The sequence below is a fragment of the Manacus candei genome, unplaced genomic scaffold (genome assembly GCF_025592945.1).
Source record: "Manacus candei isolate 608988 ecotype Guabito, Panama unplaced genomic scaffold, ASM2559294v1 h1tg000014l, whole genome shotgun sequence".
In the NCBI taxonomy this organism is placed as follows: Eukaryota; Metazoa; Chordata; class Aves; order Passeriformes; family Pipridae; genus Manacus; species Manacus candei.
The window spans coordinates 17,080,397-17,105,496 of NW_026138062.1; the positions used below are offsets into that span (position 1 = coordinate 17,080,397).

At 41.1% G+C, this 25,100-nt stretch overlaps 2 protein-coding genes across 2 annotated transcripts in view; one reads left to right on the forward strand and one right to left on the reverse strand.

Annotated features, from left to right (window-relative positions):
- Positions 1 to 11,553, forward strand: part of LOC127467880 (complement C4-like) — a 48,144-nt gene extending 36,591 nt beyond the window's left edge. Inside the window, exons 32-41 of the mRNA XM_051780400.1 lie at positions 99 to 192; positions 909 to 1,074; positions 2,357 to 2,444; positions 3,069 to 3,143; positions 4,175 to 4,283; positions 5,181 to 5,270; positions 5,632 to 5,724; positions 6,453 to 6,536; positions 9,909 to 10,041; positions 11,234 to 11,553. Coding sequence (XP_051636360.1) covers positions 99 to 192; positions 909 to 1,074; positions 2,357 to 2,444; positions 3,069 to 3,143; positions 4,175 to 4,283; positions 5,181 to 5,270; positions 5,632 to 5,724; positions 6,453 to 6,536; positions 9,909 to 10,041; positions 11,234 to 11,372 — 1,071 coding nt within the window. The 3' untranslated portion in view covers positions 11,373 to 11,553. The remainder of the gene's footprint in view (positions 1 to 98; positions 193 to 908; positions 1,075 to 2,356; positions 2,445 to 3,068; positions 3,144 to 4,174; positions 4,284 to 5,180; positions 5,271 to 5,631; positions 5,725 to 6,452; positions 6,537 to 9,908; positions 10,042 to 11,233) is intronic.
- Positions 11,554 to 11,977: 424 nt separating this feature from the next.
- STOML3 (stomatin like 3) lies at positions 11,978 to 23,793 on the reverse strand. The gene is given in 9 exon segments (XM_051780532.1): positions 11,978 to 13,392; positions 13,791 to 13,925; positions 14,934 to 15,097; positions 15,100 to 15,138; positions 16,802 to 16,882; positions 18,126 to 18,144; positions 18,146 to 18,199; positions 19,018 to 19,121; positions 23,159 to 23,793. Coding segments are annotated over 9 exon segments (849 nt in total). The 5' UTR covers positions 23,211 to 23,793; the 3' UTR covers positions 11,978 to 13,191.
- Positions 23,794 to 25,100: the final 1,307 nt, after the last annotated feature.

Here is a 25,100-nt window from a genome sequence, read left to right on the forward strand (position 1 = left end):
TCCATGTCCCATCAACATTTCTTCAAGTCCTGGATGAGTAAATCCCTTGTCATTTAAATGATATTTTTAGTGGCTTGCTGTTTGTGTGTTTGTCTTAGATATTAAAGATGTACTGGTCTTCTGAGCTGAAGAACAATACCTGCAATGATTTGATTTTGACGGTGGAAATGGAAGGGAACATCAAGTACTCTGGTAAGTGAAAGGGGCAGTGATTGGGTCTCAAAGGTGACACATTTGGCCAGCTGCTAATGATAATTCACAGTTTTCCAGCTGCGGAAAGTGAGAATTATCACAAGGAAAGATAGAAGCCCCTGAACTCTCCCTAGCTATTCTTTCATTTAGCTTATTATTATTTGTAATAATATAATAACTATCAGAGTGACTGTAGGTGCAGCAGATACTTAACAATTACAGAACTAGAAACTCTTCTTGAAGAACAGGAGGTAAACTCCCTTCACAGAAGGTAAAGCCCAGCTCAGTTCCTGACTAATAAGGGAACTACCATATGCCCTTAAAACTCTTCAAGGCAGATTTGTCATAGATTTTTCATATGAGCAATAATGTGTTTTCCATCCCTTGAAGTATACATTCATCATCATCTCTGCCTTTGTCTGCATTTTTTTTCTGTTTGAATAGTTAACTTTTGGAGGGAGGGATTGTCCTTTACAAATTTATTCATAGCCTGAACTCCATACTTAGCTACATTTGTTGGTTATTCTTACTCTAGTTATCCCTAAAATTCTAAATCTGAGTTAATTGGAAATACTGAGATGGTGTACAGCAAACTTTTATAAAACCCACAGTGATGGCATGACTTCCAATCGATATTTATCATTATACCAAAAGGAGCCAAATTACCAAGCCCTCAGGCAAATTTATGCATGGCTGATCATATTTCTCACCTCCAGAAGCTGAATACTCTGACGAAAATGATGGTGAGGACTTGATTGCTGCAGAAAACAGCACATTTGAGGGGCTTTCTGGCATAGAGTGGTTTGATATCCACAGCAGAAGGAAAAGGGATGCCATCACTCCCGGTAAAGCAGAATCACTGCGGTACAAAGTCTGTGTCAGGTATGTCTGCAAGACCAGCTCTTCAATTGTTTGTAATTCTCCTTGGTCACCCTCTTCATATCCACAAACTCAGCATCCAACATGGTGATCTTCTGTGAGTCTGAATACACTAAGAGTCTGTGTCCTCTCTCCCATGGCAGGAGAAAGGATTTCCACACAATTATGAGGTTTACATGATTTGTATATACTTCAGATGCCCACTGCAGATTCTACCCCATCAGACTCTGGGGAGACTCTAAAGCACCTGTCAGGCTAATCATTTGAAATAAGTCTTTTATTAAATAAAGTAAATACAACTGGAATACAGTAGTAACACATTTACAGAGTTTCTGGAAAGATGCTGTTACTTCCTTCGCAGTCAAATTCTGGCCTTATAAGAAAGAAAATATGTCTACTACTAGCTGAGAGAGCAGGGGAGGAAGATAGGTTATCCTATTGTGACAGTCAAGAAGTTGGCAAGGCCAGAGGTAGTAAGAAAGAAATCCTCCCATGCAGAATAACTCTGAAACACCTGTCTTTTCTCTTGCTCACCGACTGGCATGGGTCTCAGAAGCACAAAGTGGTGGCTATTCTGGATTCCCTTTCTAGAGAGGTGCAAGGTGGCAGAAGCAGGTTTTACTCCCCAGTAGAATTTCATTTTTCCATTGACTTTTGGCAAAGCCTTGAAGACAGTGGTTTTATCCCCCCTCCCAGACAATGGCGTGAACAATGGCAGCAGAGGACTGAAGTTACCCTAATTCCCAAGTTTCACTCCCGCTCATTAAACATATATTCAGTGAATTGTGTACTGGCCAAAGCATCATTTTCCCCATTAATTACTACGTAACATTTATCAACTACCAGACCCACTGTTCCATAGCACACTGATGAGTGTTACGGTGAGGCTTAAACAATAGTATGAAGCTCCCTTTCTTGTAGTTAAGACACAGGAGAAAAACTGAAGGCACAAACTACATCACCAGTTCTCCCCTACACTGTGGTACAACTCTTATGGGAAAAGGAGGGTGCCAAAATAAAAAGTTCTGAAGTTCAGAAAGCCTATATGAGAAGCTCAGGCAAGACACCTGGGTTTTGAATGGCCATTTGACCAGTTGAGATGACTAATTTTGCCTCATGACTCCTAATGAAGTAGGCAGCTAATTTTCAAATTAAAATCCACTTTGGAAAGTTAGATGGAGCAGAATGTTTTGTTTCACCATTAGCAAGCCTGAAAAGCCAAACTCTTCAAAGCAAGCTAGCTGTTCAGTGCAGATGTTCACTGCTGACCATCTCCTTTATAAAGGTCCACAGGTTCCAAAGCACCAAAGATGTCCCTGGTTGATCTCACTCTGCTGAGTGGCTTGGAGCCTGACACAAAGGATCTCGAACAGGTTAAAAACACACTTTTCTGTGCAATCTTTCATAGCCCTTTTAGAAAATTTGTCTTTCAAAATCTTTCAGAAGTCCATAGAATAAACAAGGGAAAACAGATTTTGGAAAAGCAGATTTTCATTATTCTTGTTCTGATAAAATATTTGCTGAATATATACAACAAATGCAAAGCTTGTGGTGAACAGAGTTCAACCTTCTTAGTCCCTTGTAAGAGAAATTAGGGCAAAGCTCAGCAGGGCACTTAAATACGTGCCTGTCCTTCACACATATTACTGTCCCCACTGGCACTGTTGTCCTGTGACATGCCAGGACAGTGCACCCTGTGCTTGCAGGGGGAAAGGCAAGTACGTCTAAGAGGTGGTTGATGGCACAGCACAGTGACAAGGAGATGGGGGGACACAGCGCTCTAAAAACGTGGCTACAGAGTTTTGGGTTCTGGAACCTGGTTTATTGGGGCAGGTTTGCCCAGTTTCAGGCTCTCAGGGATTGTCTCCTTTAGGGAGGAAGTAAGAGGGCAGAATAAAGCAAACAGCTGAACAAAGCAAACCAGTATATACAGGTTGTAGTATTCCTGTTCTGCCAGGGTTTTGTTCCGATTTGTTTGTTTCTTTGTTTTCCTGCAGTTGGTGACAGCTTCAGACCAGTACATTCAGCACTATGAGTACAAGGGAGGGAAGGTTTTGCTCTACTTTGGTGAGGTAAAGTAAACCCAATGATTTTCTAATCCCTGCCATCTCAGATAGCTTATAGACATTTTTTTTTTTAAGCCAATGATTATATTTTTCACACTCCATTACCTTTCTGTATTTTTTGTTATATATTATTATTGAATGGCTCAATTGAAAAAACAGAGGAGGGAAAGAAGGGAAACATATACCTTCATCTTCCACCTTTTTATGTTCCAGGAGATATAGTCCATATTTGAGATTTGATCACTGGCTCAAATAAAAAGAGAAACCCTCTCCCTCTCTAGTCAGAAGGGATACTTTTTGTGCATGATTAACAAAAGTGTTAACTGGTGGTCCTGTAAATTCCACATGAACAACTTGCATGTCAAGATCAAGATTCATATAGTGATAAACAAATATAATCATCAAGACCCATAGTTTCTGTGTGTATTTCCCAATATTTTGGATAATGACTCCACCCTATACCCACCTGAGTTGCTTCACCTCTACAGTCAAAACAGGAGGTCCTCGTAGAAAGCACACATGGGCAGTGATTTTTATTTTTTTTAATATTAGATAATAGACAAATGAAAAAATGTAAATGTTATTATTGCTATGACTTTCCTACATAATATGTTCATTTAACATATGTCAAAATCTGTCTCTGACCTTAGCAGTTTACTAAAGAAAGTGTATATACTGGTGGCCACTGGTACAAGGGAACATATTTAACACCCATTACTCCTGTGCAAGGTGGCTTCAGGGAAAAGCTGAAAAGTAAATCCCGAAGTACCAATGATGTGAGTCCAGATCAGACAATTGCAGGCAGAGAAGACCTGCACACATCTTACAAAACTACTTTTTGAGTCTTAACTCATGCACAAAATCTCCCAGTAAAATCATGGAAGGAAAAGTCTCCTTCAAGCCGACAGTACCGACACCAGTATCTATGCCATCAGAAACAAGTGTTCAAAAACTAGCACAGGTACAAATGAATAAGGAATTGACTGAGGAGAGAGAGTTAGTTTTCTCATCAAAACTGTTGTTCCTTTTCCCTCCAGCTCACAAGTGGACCAGACCCAGACTGTATATCATTTGGGGCAAAGCAAATCAATCCCATGGGCTTGGTTCAGCCAGCAAATGCCATCCTTTATGACTTTTACAGTCCTGGTAAGGGCACAGAAAAATAATGCATAACTGCTTGAAAGAGAGACCCTCAAAAAAACCCCTCCAGTCTATATAAGAGTGATTTTGATGTAGTGTGTGAAGCCACATAGTTTTATCTACTGATAAAATAACCTGCTTTGCATACTGTCTTGCACTACCATGGCTTAAGATTATCTAAATAGAGATCCTCTCAGGAAGGTCCATTATTTCAAATGGAATGAAAAAAGAATTTTTACACTTATGGATTTTTAAATCAGGTTTCCTGAGTTCCTGTTTCTTCTGGTGATTTTAAGCATGTTTCAGCCACATTTTGTTTTCAGTTAGACTGTCTAAGTTAAGCAAGCTTAGAGGTTTTATTTATGTACTGTGCTTGCTGGAGAAGTCAGTCTTGTTCCCCATTCAAAGAAGGTTAAATTTGCCAGAGTTATGCAAACAATATTTGAAAATTAGGTGAAAGTAGACTTTGCCTAAACTGAAGGGTCCAAGACAGTTTACACTGACTTTAAACCACTAGCTATTGGTGATCCGATCTTCTGAAACAGTGCAGTGCCCACTGTAGTTCTATGGTCTAACGATTTTTAAGATTAATGCTTTTCACAGGGAACAATAAAAATGGCAGGGGAGTGGGGAGGGAGAGAAGAGTGCAACTTAAAAAAAAAAATACCCGAACAAAATTTACCCAAACTGAACAAAAAAACTATTGTCCAACTGAAAGGCAAGGTGATCCCTGTACTCTAGGTGCCTAAGCTATAGGTCTTTGTGGACTGCTGATGTGCATTCTATCCCTTAGTGCTCTCCTTTCCCTGGACCAGGGAGAAAAGTTGACCTGCAGATGTAGATTCTACTGTACAGGCTTTTCCACCTGACTCTGAGACAAGCTGTTTTGTTTCTTCTACATAGACAGAAAGTGCAGTGTATTCTACAGTGCTCCCAAGCACAGTGCCATGCTTTCAAAGGTGTGCCACGCCAATGTTTGCCAGTGTGCAGAAGGTAAGGAATTACTACATAGGCGGATCTAAAAGAAGATAGATACTTCTAGGAACCATTAACATGGAAATTGTTAAGTCCAGAAAGGACCATTACAATTATACTAATACATAATACAGGACACAGTGCGTCCTCTAGTACGTTCGGTATCAAATTGAAATTGATCTTTTGATGGCTGAATGCAATATGTGTACATGTATATATGTGCATGCCTATGTAAAAACCCTCTATCGCACCTCTAAGAAAGTTGTTCTGCCATTTTATTATCTGTTATATTGTGGTGTGAATGTGTATGTGTAAACTATATCTGTCTACATGTCCATGTCTACAGAGGCAGACGTATCACTTATTTTCTTCACTCCAGGTCCCTGCCCAAGACAAAGATCAACTTTCAGTAAAGCTGTAACACAAACTACACGTTTTAATTTTGCCTGCTACCAACCTACTGCAGATTATGGTAAGACATGACAGACAACAGTCAACTTGGTTTAAACATAGTTCTTTTTCATAAGGATAAATTTGTATTTTTCTTTATGCCCAGACCTCTCCTGAATTGAGTAGGATTTCTGTATGTGGCCTACTGGCTAAGGAGATGAAATGAAGGCATGTGCTATTGTAGCCATCAGAGGGGTGAAATGGAAAGTAAAGGCCTTGGAAAGATAAAGGGGATGCTGGGGGAAGGAAGAATGGACAACATAATGTTACAGGGTTTAGAAAAAAAACATGGTGTGAATACCACCTTGCCTTGCATCCCTCGTGTTACAGGATGTAGATAAAGAATAGGCTCTACATAGCATGCCATAGCTCAGCAGCTCTTTCTACAGAGCTAGATGAATATTTTCTCCTTTGTTAATTTGCCTTTCTGACCTCTTCTTTGGATGGAAAATTGGAAGAGATACTGAAGGAAGACTGGTTGAGCAGCTTTGGTAAGTTAGATTCTAACAGTAGGACAGGAAAAAGAGTGAAAAGATAATCACAGAGGAACTTCCTTGAAAAAAAATACAAAAAAGGAATACAAATCTATAAGGTCTTCATTAATACCTGAGCTTCTAAAAGTATGAAAGTTGTCTTTCATACTCCATGATTTGTGAATAGATGGTACATTGGCCTCTGTATAGACACTTGGTAAAAGCATACCTATTTCTCAGTCTTTGGATGCAATTTCATGTTTCCATTTGGTTGCAGCGTATGAGGTGGAGATCCTCAACAGTACAAAGAAGAATGTTTTTGATTACTATGAGGCCAAAATCCACAGAATCCTTAAAGCCAGTAAGTATAAAAATCTTTGATTCCTTTCATTCACCTGTAGGAAAACTAGGTTGATTGAACATTAGCCAGTATGAGCCACGCAGATACCATCTTTTGCTGCAGAAAGTAGGGTCAGATGCACTTCTACACTAGGCTTTAAAGAAGGTTGATTTATTGCAAGGTTTGGTGTGTCTGCCTCATTGTTCAGTTCGGCTCAGGGATAGTTTTTTGTTCACACTGTGCATGATTGCACATTGTGCAATCCCAGAGCATGTGAGCTTCGTCCTTTCAGATGAAACTAAACTAGAAGACACACTCTAGCTGCACTGAGTCCATGGCTCCAAACTAGAGTTAGTCTAAGATAAACCCTCTAAAAAAAACATGCTTAGTGTGGATATTAGGACTTCTGCACCAGCTAGTTCACTTTATAGACTACTACTGATTCATATTTTTTCTAGTCAACGCATATTCACTGGCCTCTGTTCTGATACTAGATTAAGATTTGACATGCTTATTACTCAATTAATCATGAAACAATTGCAATCCTTGAAGAATAGGCTGAGTTGTCCACAATGACTTGCCTCAAGTCAATGAACTCAGGAAAACTTCTATAACTTCAATTTAATGATTGTGATAACAACAAAGAAGCCTTTCTGTTTCCTTAGGTGCAGTGTAAATATTTGCACTTAGACGATGTTGTTTTGCAGGCCTGTCATCCCAGCTGCCCCCATGTGAACTTAATCAGCAGTATCAGTGAACACTGATACTCTTCACAATAATTTCTGGGGGAGCTCTCACATGACATATCAAATTGCAGCCACTGTGGTATCATGCAGTTGCCATTTTTGGGTTTGGCAGACAGAGATTGCATTTAAAAAGGAACTTCAAAGGTTTTGAATCCTTCCCTCTCTGTAATAGAATAATTAACTCATTCCATCAGTCTTTGCTAAGGGGACTGGCAATGCCACACAGTACTTTATGGCACACAACTTGTGTGCCCAGTGTTCAGTTCTTGTTGGAAAATCAGGCCCACTCTTTATGAATCCAGAGAGAGCATCTGACATATAGGGCTTTCCCTATGCAGGGAAATGATAATGCACCTAGTGATCAAAATAGTGGCTATGGGAAATTATGGTATTCTGTGGGAAAGTTTCATTAATTTCTTTAGAATACCTACAGGATTTAAAGGATTTAGAGCTCTGGGTTCCAATGCGTTTGTACTCACAACTTACAGGCAAGCACTGGAAAAATTTTGTTGCTCGGTAGCTGAGAGAAACACCCTTTGAATGCGAAGTCGAAGGGAAAAGACATCTTCTCCCATTCCCAAATACTTTAAAATCCCCTTTGGTTTGTGCTGTCTAATGCAGCTTCTGAGCAGCAGGCTTTCAGCAGGCTTGGGAAAGGCTGGCAGGAGGCATGAAGCCACAATGATAAAGAAAAAGCAAGGTGTTGCACCCAAATCAGCTTGTGACTGAACTAGAGTTATTATCTTCTGTATTCTCTGTGTCTCTTTCGAGTGAGGTTGGCCTATGTTGCCATCACCAAGGGTAGGTGAGAATTCGTAGGGTAAAAATCTCATTCCCTGGATCCCTGTCATTATTTCAGTATCAATCTTTGAAATAAAGGATTGGTTCAGAAGACAGATGGAAGCATTTATTTGTGTTTGGGAGTCAGCAAGAGAGAATTTTGCAGATGTGTGGTTCTAGGATTACCTTGATTAATAATAGAATTAGTACATGTGTTTCGGGTGGCTAATATTTATGCTGTCCTGTGAGTTCTTTAGGAGTCCTCTTGGAGGAACTGTATAACCTGTCCAAAATAGCATAGAATCCTTTTTTTACTCTTCTTTTTTTTTTTTTCCACCCCCAGTTTTTTTGTGTCCTATTATAGATTCTAAAATTTGAAGTAATTGTTCCCCTTACATTCTGCTTAGAAGCTTTGAAACATTATATTTTAATTATTTTTTTTTTAATTAGAGATTTAGAATTGAAAATTATGTAATAAGCTGTTAAAGTAACAACTCAAATGCTTACAATTGCCACAGTCTCAATTTCATGAGGGCATTTGTGAAGCATATGAACTGAGAAACACCTTGGTATTTTAAGCCCAATGAACCTGAGGAATAAGATAATTTTCTCAAGTTCTGATCCATTTTTGCATTCCATGAACAAAATGAAAATTCAGTCCACCATGTACCATGGGAACAACAAAAAGGTCTTGGGTTATGTGAGAAAACCTGAAGTACTTATTATTCTTTGGAAAAATGTAGATGTATAAGTACTATTTGTAAAATCAATGTAAGTTTTACTAAGGAAGTAGATAAGGTTCTTAAAGCTAGGTGGCACAGTCCATGTCAAATTCTCTGAAATCTTATTAATGTCGAAATATTTTACTTCAGGTTTTTATTCTACTTTTAGGGGTTTATTTTGAATACTAGACTTCCCATACTTTTAATATAATACTTTAGAGAGCAGAAGCTGCACAAGTTTCTGTTAACTGATAGAAAGACTGTGGTGCCTTACCTGTAATTCAAGCTGGTTTAATGTTGAATTTATCACCAGGACATTTCAATTTGTAGTTAGAAAGAGAGTAAGCAAGTAGAATATTGGAGTTATTTGCATTTTTTTCCAAATGGACTTTGAAAACTGTTGTCCTAGTTAAACAACACAATATCTTCATGGCCTGAAATTGGTTGGATGAATAAGCATCTTTCCAGCTCTCATGTCATTGCAGTACCAGAGCAGCCATCTCGTCTGCCTTGGATGCTCACTTCTAGTGTGCAAAGCAGTTCTGAATGAATAATCTTCTGGGCCAGGATCCAGAGCAGAATCTTCTAAATTATTTTAACATGGAGATCACCAGGAGCATGTCCTATGTATCAGATTAGAGGGAAAGGCATAAAGGCTACATCAGTGAAGTTCAGGTCAAATTACTACAGAAAGTGAGATTTTAATACTATCTGCTGCATTGTTAAGCCACAAGATATTTGAATTTAGTATCCTAGCTTTTAAGGCCACTCTGAGCCTGAGAAATCTGAAATAGAAAGCAGCACATTTTCTATTTCCTTGGCTTTTCCTTCAATCTCTGAGATTTAAACAAACTCCATAATGTCTGAAAAGTCCTAAGGTCTATAGCAAAACACCTCCTTCAGTAACTACTGCAGAGACCAAGACAACAAGCTAAGGCAAAAGCGGCTTACTTTTTGTCAGGTAATGCTAAGGGAAACATATCCTATCAAGGCATGGACATTTATCCCCATGTCAAGCTTCAAATCCCAAGTGAAACATGGGAGTGGGGCAGTGGGGCAAATGATCCCAAAGGGTTGTGCCTTGTGGGCTACAGTTCTACTCTTTATTAGAAAAGTTCATGGGGTTTTCTTTTCTCGTCCCGCAGCTGATGATGAAAGCATTCAAGTGGGTGCCCACCGACAGTTCCTAACACGCTCCACGTGCAAGTTAAACATGGTCCCTGGCAAACAGTACCTCCTCATGGGGAAAGATGGGGAAACAGTCGATTGCAACAACAAGTAAGTGCAATGGTTTTTGAGCAGCAGCAGCTGCTACTACAGACCATAAATCCAGAGGATACTCAATCTATTAGAATACTTCCAGAAAGCAAAGGCAGGACCAAATTTCTCAGAGACTAATTCTGCCGAATTTACTAAAAAGCAAAGAGTTCCTCTCCATAGGCAAAAGGGTAGCTGTGGGGAACAGCTGAGCCACCAAAATCTGTCGGCTCATGTATCTGTGCAGAGGCTGGTTTCCAGACTTCTCAGAATTAAGTCTGGCCCTGACTCCATTGGGTTAAACTTCACAGCTGGAAAAGGAGAATGGGAAAAGCTACACAGTCCACCTACTGCAGATGCCTTAAACAACTCCTGTGTTTGCAAAAGAAATGAGCAGAACAATGACTAAGAACAGAACAATGACTAAGAGCAGACCACAAAGTTTCTGTTATATCATGCATGTAAACAGCATATTCTTCTCATTTCCCATTGTCACTCTTTAATAAAAAAAGACAATTTATTTGTGTAGGAATTTAGTCTGACACTATCAAGTATTCAGGGAGGAAGACATCTTAAGTGTTTCATTTCCTTTCACAGAAGTGGAGAAAGGTAGTGCCTCTGAAAGCTTCTAGGGGGGAGACCTCCATCAAATTGTGAGCGCCACTTCCTAAAACCTTAAAAAGTCCCACCCCCATCTCTATATGACACCAAAGTGAGTGTCTAAGGGGCCTTCTTCAGCAGAAGCCTGCTAAAGAGTGGGGTCTCCTGGAAGAGGTGTAACCTCCAAAGTCTTCTCCAGTCCAGTTGTAAAATACTCGAATTAACACAGCTTCTCAGCACAAAAAATTAGGAAACATTTTGGGACATTGTTGAAATTAAATTGCCCCTCACTGTGTCCCACTGATGTGCACTGGGGCCTTTTCTGCCATTCTGGAAAACTCTAATAGAAACTTAGCCCGAGCTTACCTGACACTCTCAAAACACCAGTACAGCCAGGTTTGTCCCAGCTTGGTGCCGACACTTCCCAAACTTTATTCAAAGCTCAGTTAACCTGCTGGTGAAACTAAGTTTCAGGCAAGTTTCTTGGCTAGTATATCTCCTGATCTCAGAGATGCCTCAGTGGAGGGATGCAGCATCTCAGGGATTATGCTTTCCCATTGCTCCATGTCAGGAATAATGACTCATCTTCTTTATCTGTCCCATTTTCATTCAGGATGCAGTACTTCCTTGATGCACAAGCCTGGGTAGAGAAAATTCCAGGCACCAGTGAGTGCCGCAGCACCCTGCGTCGGCAAAGCTGTGCTCACCTGCAGGACTTCCTGAACACACCTGATAGCCTGTGCCTGCTCTGATCCACACATCCTATTCCTTGTGACTGCAGCTTGCCTCCTTCCTGAATTTTTTTTGCAAAGAATGTGCACCCAAGTGGCACCTGAAACCTTGCAGGGCTGCTTCCATTGCTGTTTTGCTCTCTGAGGTATTCCTTGTAGATTTGTGTGTGGGAGTAATACAACAAAAATTGCAGTTATTCTACTAGTTATTGTGTTTATTGTACCTGACGCTGGCAAAGAGAGAGTAGGAATTTCTGTCTTCCTGATCCATTATATAACAGTGCAATTATCCTGTGGAGGGTCAAATGAAAAAACATTGTGCTTGTACAGCTGATTAATTCCTGCCTTCCAGAAAAAGACGTCAAGAAATTTCCATGGGTCAGAAAGAAGACTGGACAATCCTGGGCTTAAAATAGGCTGTATATGTATACTTTATATCACTTTTGTGGCTTCCACAAATATCAAAAGCAGTTGACAATGAAAAATTATCCCAAAACTCGAATCTTCTCTTTTCTTAAGATAAGAAAAAAATCTGTAGAAAGTGTTTTGATAACACTGATAAGCAGATGACTTGCAAATACAGGTGTTATACTTTAGTTTGCCAGAAAGATGTCATTTGGCAGTTATATCTGAAGCAGAGAAGAGCTGCAACAAAAAGCTGTGTTTGCTGAATAGGTCACCATCCTCAGCTGCTCATACCACCGTCTATCTACTACATTGCCAGCAGCTACTGAGCACAAATATTTGCCACACGGACTCCTTCTGTACACTGCAGTAAAAATAAAAGGGCCTGTATCAATGATATGACAATTAGCAGGTTCATGCTGATGTTGTTAATTTGGAGTCAAATTACTCCACTGACAGGAGGGGCAGCAGTGAGCCTTGTGTGGACAAGACCTTACATGGCAAAAGCACCTACCAGAACAGCTCCATCATGAGAGCTGTCAGACCCAGACAGCTCATTGCTGTGTGCTCACACTGTGAGGTACCCAGCTATTTTTGAAGGCTGCAAACTCAAATTTAATGTCAGCTGAACTCGAATATCAGCAACGTCCTCTTCTCAGCTGCCAGGATTTGCATGGATGGAGGGTGGGAAGGCTCATTTTATGAAAACTTGTATCACTGCCTCACGATGTGTGCAAAGGAGGATAAGAAACCTACTGGAGGTATAAGACAGACACTTAAATTAACAGAGGATCTTGAGATTTGCTCCAACTTTCATATTTAGGAAATATGACTGTAATACCTGGTCATATATACTCTTTCTTTTATTACAGAACTCAAATAAATGTAGTCATATGGCAAAATACAGCTGAGGTTAGTAAAGCAAGTACTAATTTCTACTAATACAAAATAAAGAGTAGCCTGTTCCACCAACATACCAATTATATAGTAATTCTGCTAATATTTATGAAAAGATATCTCTAAGGTTAAGAGCTAAGTCCTTTTCCACTTCACAGGACTTGAGATAAATGCCAGTATCTGACAGGTCAGAGGTTCCTGCTAAGCAGACAAACACCATATAATTGCTCCACTCAAGACTCTGTAAAATGATGCTGTGAAAGCATCATTAAAATGTTATGATAGTTCTAGCATGCATTTTACATATTTTCTTCTATTTTACTTGAAGATAAGCTAAGCTGAAACTGCTCAGTGTCTATCTTTGCAAATGCAGACGCATAATGTGGGAGCTATATAGGATTATGAAACTAATTTTACTCTTATTTTTGGGACAGAGGACCCAAGCATGCTTCTACTTTAATTCTGGCAATCTGGAACCCCTGGCTTCCTGAGGAAACCTTTAAATATCTCTGGCTAAGGAGTTACCATAGAACAGTCTCTATCCCCCTCTACTTTTCTGCCCCAAACTCCCAAGCATATTCATAGGGAGAGGGAAGACAATGGTGGAATTATTCTCTGCTGCCAAGGTTGTTAACATTTGCAGGTAACACAGCTGAAGACCTGCTGGACACTCAGACAGCACCATGGAGGCCTGCTTGAGAGCTCTAGAAGCATTCGTTTCTTGTTCTGCTGCCACAACCTGCAAAGGAAGAGAAATGGAAATGCCATGGTGACACTGCTCTTAGTGGGGAAAACCCACCTTTATAATGAGAAAACAAGCAAGCACTTGGATTCCTGGAACATGAGGACAAGAGGAAACGGCCTCAAGTTGCTCCAGGTTTAGATTGGATATCGGAAAAAAGTTAGGTTGTCAAGCACTGGAACAGGATGCCAGGGAAGTGTTGGAGTCACCAACCCAAGAGATATTTAATAGACATGTAGATGTGGTGCTTAGGGACATGGTTTAGTGGTAGACTTGGCAGTCTTGAGTTAATGGTTGGAGTCAATGATCTTAGAGGTCTTTTCCAACCCAAGCAATTCTATGGTTTTATGACAAGGAAACGGGTGCTTGGGGATAGACATTGTTGTGGGTCTCACCTTAGCTCTTGTCTCGTGAGCAGCCTCTGCTTCAGCTGCCATTGCCCTCTGCATGGCCACAGGAATCCTGACATCTTCGATCTCCACACGGGCCACTTTGACTCCCCACTGCTCCATGGCACTGTTGAGGATAGCCTTGGGGATAAACACACAACACACCACAAAGAGTGCAGTGAGAAAGCCACATGATGTACCCTGCTACTTGGACAGAAGGACAGGCAGCATGCAAACCTGGACAGCAGAAAGACAGACCCTCCAGAGACACGAACACTGAGCACAGTGTGCGTATGGTGAGTACCACAGCCTTATGAAACACCTGCTGAGCAACACCAGTGTCACCTGTGTGGCTTCTCTACTGCCTCCTAAATTACGATCCCTGTGCTTTAGTTGGGCACTTACCAAACTTCTCCCTTTTACAGAGAAATACTACAACAACTTCCTTGGCAGCACAACACTGTAAAAGCACGTAAAGGTACACTATGGGTGAAAGACACAGCACAGCCCTGCAGCACTGACACAATCTTCTTTGCTCTGGCTCCTGGGCACTCCTGCAGTTCACGCCACCACCATGACCCTGGCTCTGCCCAAGGCCACTCTTCTTGCTGGAGAGGGATAGAGTCTCTCTTTGATTTGACTATGCCTTGTCTCTGACTGAAAATAGTAAATCAGGTGTTGGATTTCTTCTCTGCTCCTTCCTTGGCTGCCAAATAAAGAAAGGAACCAGATGGTATTTTAAAGCACAAAACAACTGGTTCTGTACTCTTAGTTGTGATGACAGGAGATACAAGCCTTGCCTCAATCAAGAGGCTGCTCAAGACAGAGCTTCCCACAAGCAGCAAACATTTCTCCATGCTTGCAGCGGCCTCTGTGCAAGACTAAACTGATTTATTTAGGTCACTGAATAATTTCAAAATCTTAATTGCTTTTTGATGGGAGATAACTCTGTTACAAGAACCTGGGGAAATACCTTTAGAATAACTCTTTCTGACTCTAAGCAATGAGATGTGTAATTGAAAAAAACAATAAAGGGAGATTTTGTTATCATCATTCAAAAAAGAAAAAGATAGTATTTCTAATTTGTTACTCCCCAGAACACATCTCCCTTGTCAGTGCCTGTCAGTGAATTTTGAGAGCCAGATTTACCTGGATAATTTGTGCAATCTCCTCACGACCTGCCAGCAGCTGAGCCAAGCTCTGTGTACCCAGAATGTTTCTCAGGGTTGTCTGTGCCAAAAGCAAGGTCGCTGAGTGGACATCACTGATGTTAGCAACAGCGTTGACAGCACTGTAGATCGTGTAGTACACCACCCATCAACTTAGGCAGTAACAGCATCTTTCGTGAGAATCTGCATTCGAGAAATGTAAAGAACTAGAGAAGGATCTGATAACACATCCTTTGCCTAGGATGGGGAATTATTTTTTTTACGCCTTAGTGAGGCGAAGGCTCTGATAATTCAAAGAAACTAAGAATTTCTTTTGATTTTCTTGTTGTTACCCTGAGGAATTACTTCAAGACAGCTCTCCAGCACCACCAATTTTTAAACTGGGGCAAAATGTTGTACATAGCCTCTAAACCACAGTTTCAACAGTAAGCAAATCTCATAACTTGAATTAATTTCTTCTGCATTAATACATGATGGCCATCCTCTTCCTTTCTTGTAGAAAGGATCATTAATGATTTTACACACTACATGCAATTTGGAAGATCTGTACTACTTCCTCTAAACAATGTAAGAAACACCAGCAAATTGAAACAAAAATGAAGTGAAAAGAATTGTGAGAAGAAACAGAAAAAAATATTAAAGCATTCATAGAAGTGCTGTGTCATCTTTTGCCAGACAAGTTCCCTGTGCCTCAGCAGGCAGCTGGCCTCAGTGGAGCACTGATGATGCTCCACTATCTCTTCTCTCCTCAGCATCTTTTGCCTGCAAGCAAATGCTTCACAGAAGCCCTGCCAACCACTGCAGAAGCCTTGCCAGAACCTGCTAAGCCTTGTACAGCACAAGTACTGCAATGTATTCCTTCCAGCCTTATGTTTTTGGCAAGCAATTTTTCATTTCACCCCATGCAACCCTGCAACCTGCACTCTGAGAAAAGGCTCTTTGTGCTTATGGAAAGACAACAGTCCAAGAAACAGCTCCTGGGGAACACAGTGGGCAATCCTTGAGGCCAAAGAGGCCCTGGAGCTGTCTCTTTGCCTTCTGCTCTTTGTGTAACGAAAGGGACAGTGGTGCCAACTCCACAAGCAGAAGCATTGTTCTGCCATAGAGTTGGGGTCACACAGAGACAAAACCTAATCAAGACAGGATTTCTCAGCAACTAATTCTTCAATTAAGTTCTTCAGTCAATATTTGTCAATAAAATGCCTAAAGATACACCCCTCCATTCCTGTTTGGATCTGAGTTTTGTGGATGTTGTCTGCTAATTCCTGTTTATTTAAGTAGATTTGTTACCCATATGTAATTTGCCTTTTCGCAAACGTAGAAAGCTCTTTTGAAGGGTGAGCTCCATGTCAGATCCAATTTCATTAGGACATTCATTTACAACTGCGAATTTCGTACTTGCTCCTCTGTTGTTCTTTCTGTCTCTCATGCACACTTGCATCCCACCTCCCTTGTCTTTTATCTCACAGTTCTGAATATCAGCTTGACTGCAATGGTGCATCCTCAAATTTTTATAAGCTGAATCATAGAATGGTGTGGGTTGAAAGTGACCTTAAAGATCATCTAGCTCCAAACCTGCTGCCATGGGCAGGGACACCTTCCACAAGATCAGATTGCTCAGCACCCCATCCAACCTGGCCTTGAACAACTCCAAGGACGGTGCATCCACAACTTCTTTGAGCGAGAAGAAATTTTGTAAGCAGTTTGAAACTCAAGATACAGCAAAGAAGCTAAATTTTTCATGATACCTGAGAGCTGCAAGATTATAAAACACTTTTTTTTTTTTGATCATGCCGTGAATCAGCTGCATCTTTTGTTTCTGGCTTAGATGGCTGCTAGAGAATTCCTCTTGTGGAGGAATCTTACAGGCAACTGTTCTAAGATCAACCTTCATAAATGCATCTGTACGTGGAAGTATGAGGATCATACCTGAAAAATAAAAGTAATTAGATGAAAAACCTCTGAAAGTTAAGTCCAGAACCAGGTGTGCTGTACAAAGCAAACAAATGGAAATATCCACACTGTGGGGAATGAGCCCATCTTATTACTACAGATGCGCTTTATGCTACAGGAGGTGACAACAGTGAGATTTTGCATTTTCAGATAACATAGGGAAATGCAGATATCTGCAAATAATGTGAACTCATTAGAGCTTAATGACCTAGGGCTCTGGTCTGGTAATGGGCAGATTGCAACTCTGGTCTTAAATCTGCCATGAGATTTTCAGCAAAAATTCCTTCCATGCCTTTATTCTGTTTCCCCTTTTTAAATCATAAGCAAATTATGGTTCAGTACATCTGTATCCAGGAAAGATATCCCCCAGATCCATTCCTGCATGGCTCCCACATGAGGAACATTGTCCCAAGATGTGACACATCCTATGAAGGAGTCCCCACTCTCCTTCACTGGAAAGGGAGACTGGACACAACTATTCTAATCTTAGCATCTTGTTTTGGCACCCAGAGCCACATAGAAGAGCTCTGCACCAGCCCTAGCTGCTCTTTTGACCTCATGACTATTATCCAAGAGGAAGGACGATACCTGAAAAGGACTTTTTCCTGTTATTTCAACTTCCAGTTTCCCCAATTTCACTGCACAGAGATGGTAACTGCACCTATACAAACACCTCATGATGATGGGTTTGGTTTGAGTTTCTGAGTTGTAATCTGATCCTAAGTGACTGTAACAAGCTCTACATAGATGCTGAATATCTCGGCCCTGACACGTTTACCATTTTCAGAGTAGAGACAGCTAAGGAGTTGGCAGCAACAAGCAGTGTTGGAAGTGATGTACAGGGAGAAAGACCACAAAAGTCACTCAAAAAAGACCATGGCAGACATGAACACTGCATTTGAACCTTTCCACAGTCCCCTGCCAGTGTCTGCAGCATGAACTCAACCTTTTGTTGTCCAATCTCCTCAACAGCAAAGCCATACCTGGTATCAAAGTACTCAAACTTTTGTGCTGTGACAGGAGGGTGGCTTTATCTTCTCTTCAGAAAAGCAAATAGTCTGCAGGTAAAGGAACTGCAGTAGAGAGGACCTTCTCAGTCTCCTCTATGCTGTGAAGAGGGACTTCACAAACCTCTGCAATTCTCTATGTGATTAGAGTGCATCATAATAAAACAAATAAACCTGGTGGATTTTAACAGAATAAAACTGCATGCATTCACCTGCTCCCTTTGCTTTCTTAAGACAGTATACATCCCAGATGAAACACAACAGCTCGTTCACATTCTCTGATAACCTAGGAAAATATTTTAAGTTTAGAACTTTACAACTAATTCTACTCTCTGGTCTGATTTCTTTGATCTTTGGCATCCATATTAAATGTGAAAAAAAAAAGAAATAATATAGGAGGCAACAAAGCTGCAAATCACTAGGTGTTTTACATCTCCTACTTACCTCATGTTTTGCTGAAAAAACTCAGACCCTGGCCCTGCAAATATGTTACAAAACAGATCAAATATGAAAGAATTGCCACTGATTTAATGAGGCTATCCCACAGCTCTCTCAACATCAGCACTACACTCAGAGGAGCTGTAGGCAAACCACGTCTCACTTCAGGTAACCTAGCTAACTACTTCAGTTAGTGCATCACAACTACTGAAGGCCTGGAGTTCAGGGCAATCACTGGTAACTCACACCTTAAAAATGCCTGAAATTATTATGCCCATGTCTTGAAGGGGCATTGTATGGGTTTAGGTTATGCAGTTTCTCAATGCAGGGCCACAAGTTCTCATCTTCTTGTGTTAATTCCTATTGCTGGCAGCATCAAATATGAGTTCCTTAGAAAAATTTGTAGATTTATTTTCCCAGTGTTGTAAATCAGAGAAGTTTAACTGATGACAGAAGTTGAGACTGGAAGAAATTAAACAAGAAAGTTGTGGTGATACAGAAAGTTAGTGAAAGAACATGGATCTCAGGCCCAGAACACATCTTTGCTACAAGCCTTTATGATTTCCAAAAAGTGAATGTAAAGTGCCTTGTCTTAACTAAATCGATGAAAAAATAACAGCAATGATAACAGAGTATTCTTATGTGCCTCAAATCCCTCTAGCTTACCTTCATACATGCCCAGATGGAAATAGGAAAAGTAATAAGCACCAGGAGGAATGAAAGGGAAACCAGGATCCAGCCACAGACATCAATTCCTTCCCGCCTGTCAGCTATAAAAAAATATAAGGCAGAAGAGCAACAAATGAAAAATTTGAAGAGTTACCCCAGGGATGTAGATCTAGCCCAGGGCAATCATAAAGGACTGCAAAGTCCACAGAGACTCATTCCCTTTTCTTCCCTCCTATCGCTCAAAGAAAGACATCAAAGACCTAACCAAACATCCAATCTTATGGCCCTTCTACCCAAAAGGTCAAAAAAGGTTCAGAAAATACATTTTGCAACAGAAAGAAAAAGAAAAAATGTAAGATATTGCCAAAGCTGGGGGCTGTGAAGGAAAATTAAAAACCTTGGGTGGAGTATCCATGAGTATGAATCTGTCAGTGCACCATGGCTGGGGCAAAATATTTAGTTTGTATGAAACAGGTAATAAGGAAAACAAGAGGAACTATTGCTTCCTTTACATGAAGGTTTTGAGGAATATTGATGGACTTGTTCATTCAGTGAACCATAAACTTCAAAATTACTGCTTGTCAAAATGTAGACTCATGCATTTTAAGCAGTTGTCTTGTTGAGTTGAGCTTGTCTCACCCCAAAATTTCATTACAATGAAATAAAAAGCTATATAAAAATAAATTTCATTATGTTGATGCCTGAAAGGAAGGCAGTAGTGAGCAGCTGTTCAAATGCTAAAAGTTCAGGAGGCTCTCTGCAAGGAAAGTGTGACCAAGGAGCAGCTGGTCTTTGAAGAGAAGAGCGGCTGGAGTTGCTGACATCCTCAAAAAATAGGCAAGGAGGGAAACCGGACAGTCTTGCCATCAGGACAGAGTGCTGTAGGATCAACTGAATTTTGCTAAATGTAAAAATGCATCAGGAGAGTCACAAGGAAAGCAGCAGGGATGCAGGATGAGATAATCCTAGGGGCTTCCTAGCTGCCTGGTTTGGGCCAGAAGAGGATTTTTGCAGCCACGAGCATCAGCAGATGGGAAGCTGAACACCACAGCGTACATTTCCCAGTGCAAGAGGAAGAAGCAGGAAAAAGGGACAAAGTCTCAGAGGTCTCCTCAGAGAAGCTCTGCCATGCTGATGGAAAGGTGCAAGGTGTTTTAGATAAGTTATTTGAAAGGAATAGGGTAGCACTGGCAATTTCTGACATCAAAGAAAATTCACATGCAGATAGAAACTGATAAATAGGAAACAATTCACTTTATACTGTCTGAAAAAAAACAACTTGTCACCACCATGGAAACAGCATGAGGCTCCCTCACCTGTAAGGCATAAGCTAACAGACCAGTAGAGCAGGACTGACACGTTTGTCAGAAAACTCCCAGCAACCCCAGAGGAGAAAATACAGCACAGCCCTCCTGAGGCTCCTGCCCCTCCTATCTGTGCATGGTTGGGCTGAGCCTCCTAGTAATGGTAGCTGCACACCTGGGTGTTACATCAAGCCCTTTGCTGCTCGCAGTTTTGCCCATCCTACTTTGAGGTCCCTGTTGCAGATTTAATCACTCACACTTAAACACGTGTGTCCAAGAGGGCCCAGTTTCAGGCCTCCATGAGAGCTGGGCACAGAATTGTTGTAGTGGGAGCTCAGCTTTCCTCCTCATCCTTTCAAAAAAACAGCATTTTTAAATCCCTAGTTGTTTCATGAGGTATCATCAAGAAATCTGCAATCAGTGGTACAAATGATTTGAGGAGCAGCCCTGAACAAATTCGCATGCAAACTTTAAGGCCATGTGTATGAAGACAGAATTTTCAGAATTTAATGCGAAAATCTTTAACACTGTCACTGCTGTGTGTTTGCCACAGTGTACTTCACGTTACACTAGTGATGTGTCAGGCTACAACAGGTACACAAAGTACCAGCAGTCCAGTGTCTTTTAGTCAGTAGAAAGAGATCAATGAAACTCATGGAATGGGCATAATTCATAATTCTGAATCTGAAACCCAGGGAAATTAATCATGAAAGGATGTTTTGTTCACTTCAACAGAACTCAACATTTTTAGTCTCTCTCTTCATTTCACCAAAATGACTAGCTTACAGAAAATGTCTGAAGATCTTTTTCTTCTGTGCCAAACTTGGTTATGAAGAATCTCCTCAAAAGCAATTTTGAATCTGCCGTCATCCACCTGATCCTGTTGTGAAGATACCTGGTGGGAATGACACAATCCACAGACAGGGGGAATAGCTGGGAACAAATGCCTGCACTCAGCAGATTGATGCTCAAGCAGCTGAGAAGCGGTAGGGGTCAAGATATCACCCCTCACCACGATGGGCAAAAAGCATGCACCCAAAACTTGAATAAAGTACAATCGAATCCATGAGAATTGTCCTATGCCAGCTAAAAATGTAGGTTCCAATTTGAAAAGCAGGATATGAATGTATGCCTTCTTCAGAGTGAATGAAGCTCCTAGCTCCCCAAAGAACATCAGATCTTCTCTGATTACCCCAAAGTTTCAAACCATTTAACTACAAGACAAATGAAAGATTCTAAGAAAACACAATAATGAAGAATCAGTCACAATCCAACATATCAGTGACCTGGTTTTGCCATGCCTGTATATGGATTACAATAGCCATAATCACCCAAAACCTTCACTTGGGTCTATAGTCCAGAGAAAACCAAGAGTTGTAATGCTCTTGGTACAAAATGTGCAAAATCATAGAATCAACTGGGTTGGAAAACACCTCCAAGATCATCAAGTCCAACTCTTGATCCAACAACAGTGCTGACTCATGTTCAGCTTTCTGTCAATCCAAACTCTCAGGTCCCTTTCTGCCTGGTTGCTCTCCAGCCACTCTGTCCCCAGCCTGTAGTGCTCCATGGGGTTGTTGTGGCCAAAGTGCAGGACCCAGCACTTGGCCTTGTTGAACCTCATCCCGTTGGAATCAGCCCAACTCTCCAGCTTGTCCAGGTCCCTCTGAAGAGCCCTTCTGCCTTCCAGTAGATCAAGACTCCCCCCCAGCTTAGTGTCATCTGCAAATTTGTGAATGGTACACTCAATCCCGTCATCCAGATCATCAATAAAGATATTAAATAGAACTGGGCCCAACACTGATCCCTGGAGGACACAACTAGTGACTGGCCACCAACTGGATGCAGCACCATTCACCACCACTCTCTGGGCCCGGCCCTCCAGCCAGTTCCTGACCCAGCACAGAGTGTCCCTGTCCAAGCCGTGGCCTGCCAGCTTTTTCAGGAGTATGCTCTGGGAGATGGTGTCAAAGGCTTTGCTGAAGTCCAGGTAGACACATCCACAGCCTTCCCTCATCCATCAGGTGGGTCATCTGATCATAAAAGGAGATCAGTTTGGTCAGATAGCACCTGCCCTTCCTAACCCCCTGCTGGCTGGGTCTGATCCCTTGTCCATCCTGTAGCTGTTGTGTGATTGCACTGTGAGAGCTCATCATTCAGCAGTTGTGGAAAAGCTCCAGGACACTCACAAGATTCAGGGTACATCACAAACACACTTAATACACAAAATCACAATGTGGGATACAAACTTGGAAGGCAAATGAAAAGTTCACTGTGGGCAAAAATCTCCCAAGTCTCCTACAGCCAGACAAAGATGGAATAGACTCAGCTTTTTTAATCGCCATGTACCTTCCTGCTTTCTACTAGCACCCAAATCAATCCTGCTCAGACTTATGCTTGTCCCACTGCACTGTCCACACCTATGGCCAGACACAATGGTGAAAACAGCACACACTGCCAGTAACAAGTTGGTTTGAAGAGAACACCAGGCAGGTATTCATCACACGAGCGCAACCACACTAAATGTTCTTTTGGGGCTGAAAAATTCTTCTGCCTTCCTTAAGTCATATTTTTCCCTCTCCACCCCATCTCTACAAGTATATCAATAGCTGAATCAGTCCTTTTTGGCCCTGGGATCATGCTGGCAGAAGACAGATGCTGACACATGCTGGCAGGGCAGCATGATGCAATTTGCTCAATCACTCACAGTGGCAGATTCTGAATTTTCATTTCCTGACTATGTGGGAGATCAAATGTGGTTTTTTTGTTTGGTTAGTTCTGGTCCTTTTCATTATTATTGAGAAAAAAAGCCACACACACAAAACAAGGCTTACCAATTAGATGTTCCGTGTTGATTTTCTTGGGCATCTCCCTCTGGGTTTCCATCCCATTTGAGGGAAGCTCTGATCCCCTCACATACGAGACAGCAGTGCACCTCAAAACTGCACAGTGCTCATGCAAAATGCTGAAGAGGGAGGCAGAGTGAGAGAAGGAGAAATCCCTTGTACGAGTCTCCTGGGAGTTAGTTACCCTGGTGAGGAGAGGATGTTTACAAGCACAGTCTCTCAGATTCGGGTTGCCTCTGGTATAACTCCCTGGTCTTCTGTCTGGGTGTGCTTTTGGCCTAGCTGGTTTTAGACCCCACAAAACACAAGCTGGAAATAATTTCTATGAATCTGTCACCACAGAGAAAAAAAAGGCAAACAAGACATGACAGAAAGAGAAGATAAAGAGAAAACAAGTCCTGTGAGTAGCAGCTGAGGTTTAGCCCAAAGAAAAGGAGGCTCTCTACAACTATTTGAAAGGAGGTTGTAGCAAAGCAAGGGTCAGTCTCTTCTCCCAGTAAACAAGCAATAGCACAAGAGGAAATAGCCTCAAGTTGCGCCAGGGGAGGTTTAGATTAAGTATTAGGAAAAACTTCCTTTACCAAAAGGGTTGTCAGACACTGGAACAGGCTGCCCAGGGGAGTGGTTGGGTACCCATCCCTGGTACTGTCTAAAGGACATACAGATGTGGCACTTAAGGATGTAATTTAGTGGTGGACTTGGCACTGCTGGACTCAGTGGACTTAAGAGGGCTCTTTTCCAACCTATGATTCCATAAAGCCAGAAGGTAGAAATTGAATACTGCTCCTCTGCTGTTCTGGGGCTCAGCTACACCAGCAACATAAATAATCCTCCAGGTGAGGTCTCCATGCTGTGTAGAATAGCTCATCACACACTTCTTCATACCGTCCATCAGTATAGGCCAAGCCCTGTTGAGCTAGACAACCTAAAAACCAGAGAAGTATTTCAGCTCCAAAGTCTTAAAATTGTCCCCCAAATAAGAGTATTTTTAATAAAACATTTTGATGATCAAACTAAGCATAGCATTTCAGACTAAGCCATTTCTGAAGGGTGCAGGAGTGAAGGGCAACCTTCTCAAAGGAGAAAGCTGTTGCTTGTTATTTGAGTAAAAAAAATGAGGTGGTTTTTCATATGTAATTTATGAGTTTGACAGACACCTGCATTAATTATGTGTAGGCATCTGTCACCTAGAATAACTCTGAAGATCTGGCTCCAGCTTCATTTCACCCAAGTCTTCCTCTCTGACAGTAATCACACTGGTCCCAGATGGGTCATTCAAAGCTGACTGCTCCCCCGAGAATGCGTTCTCAGCCTCACAGAGAGGAAACTATACCACCAAAGCTGATGTTTTAAATTACAGTGAAAGCCATAAGTATAAAAAGCTTGAAAAATTGGGATTGACATGCTTCTTGCAAATGTGTGACAATATCCATTTTAAGTCATTAAGTCATTTAAGGCATTTTCCTCATTATTTGGCTTCTGAACACTGAGCTGTAAGATTAAACCTCAAGACAGATGCTTAATAGCAGGGTAGCAAGAATGAACAGTTACAAGAAAAATGTGTTTTAATTACTTTAGAAGTAAAAACATAATATGCAAAACCAACCCAAAAATTTTCCACTTTATAGCAACTTTTTAATTGAAAATTTTATTGAAAATAACCTAATTCTGAGCCATTTGAATGCCACAATTTGCACAGCTGCTTATATCATCAGATAAATGAGCAAAACACTAAAACTCAACAGAAATAATTGCTCCCTGCTGTTTATTGATAATTCCCTGAGATGCCTGTAAATATAGTCCTTAAAAGGTGAATAAAGCAGATGGTGTTTTTCGTTTGTGTTCAGGAATATCGCAGTATTAGTTTCTTCATTTTAACTTCAGCTGCACTTTTACTCCCCATTTAAAAAACTTTAAATCAAAGGCAAGG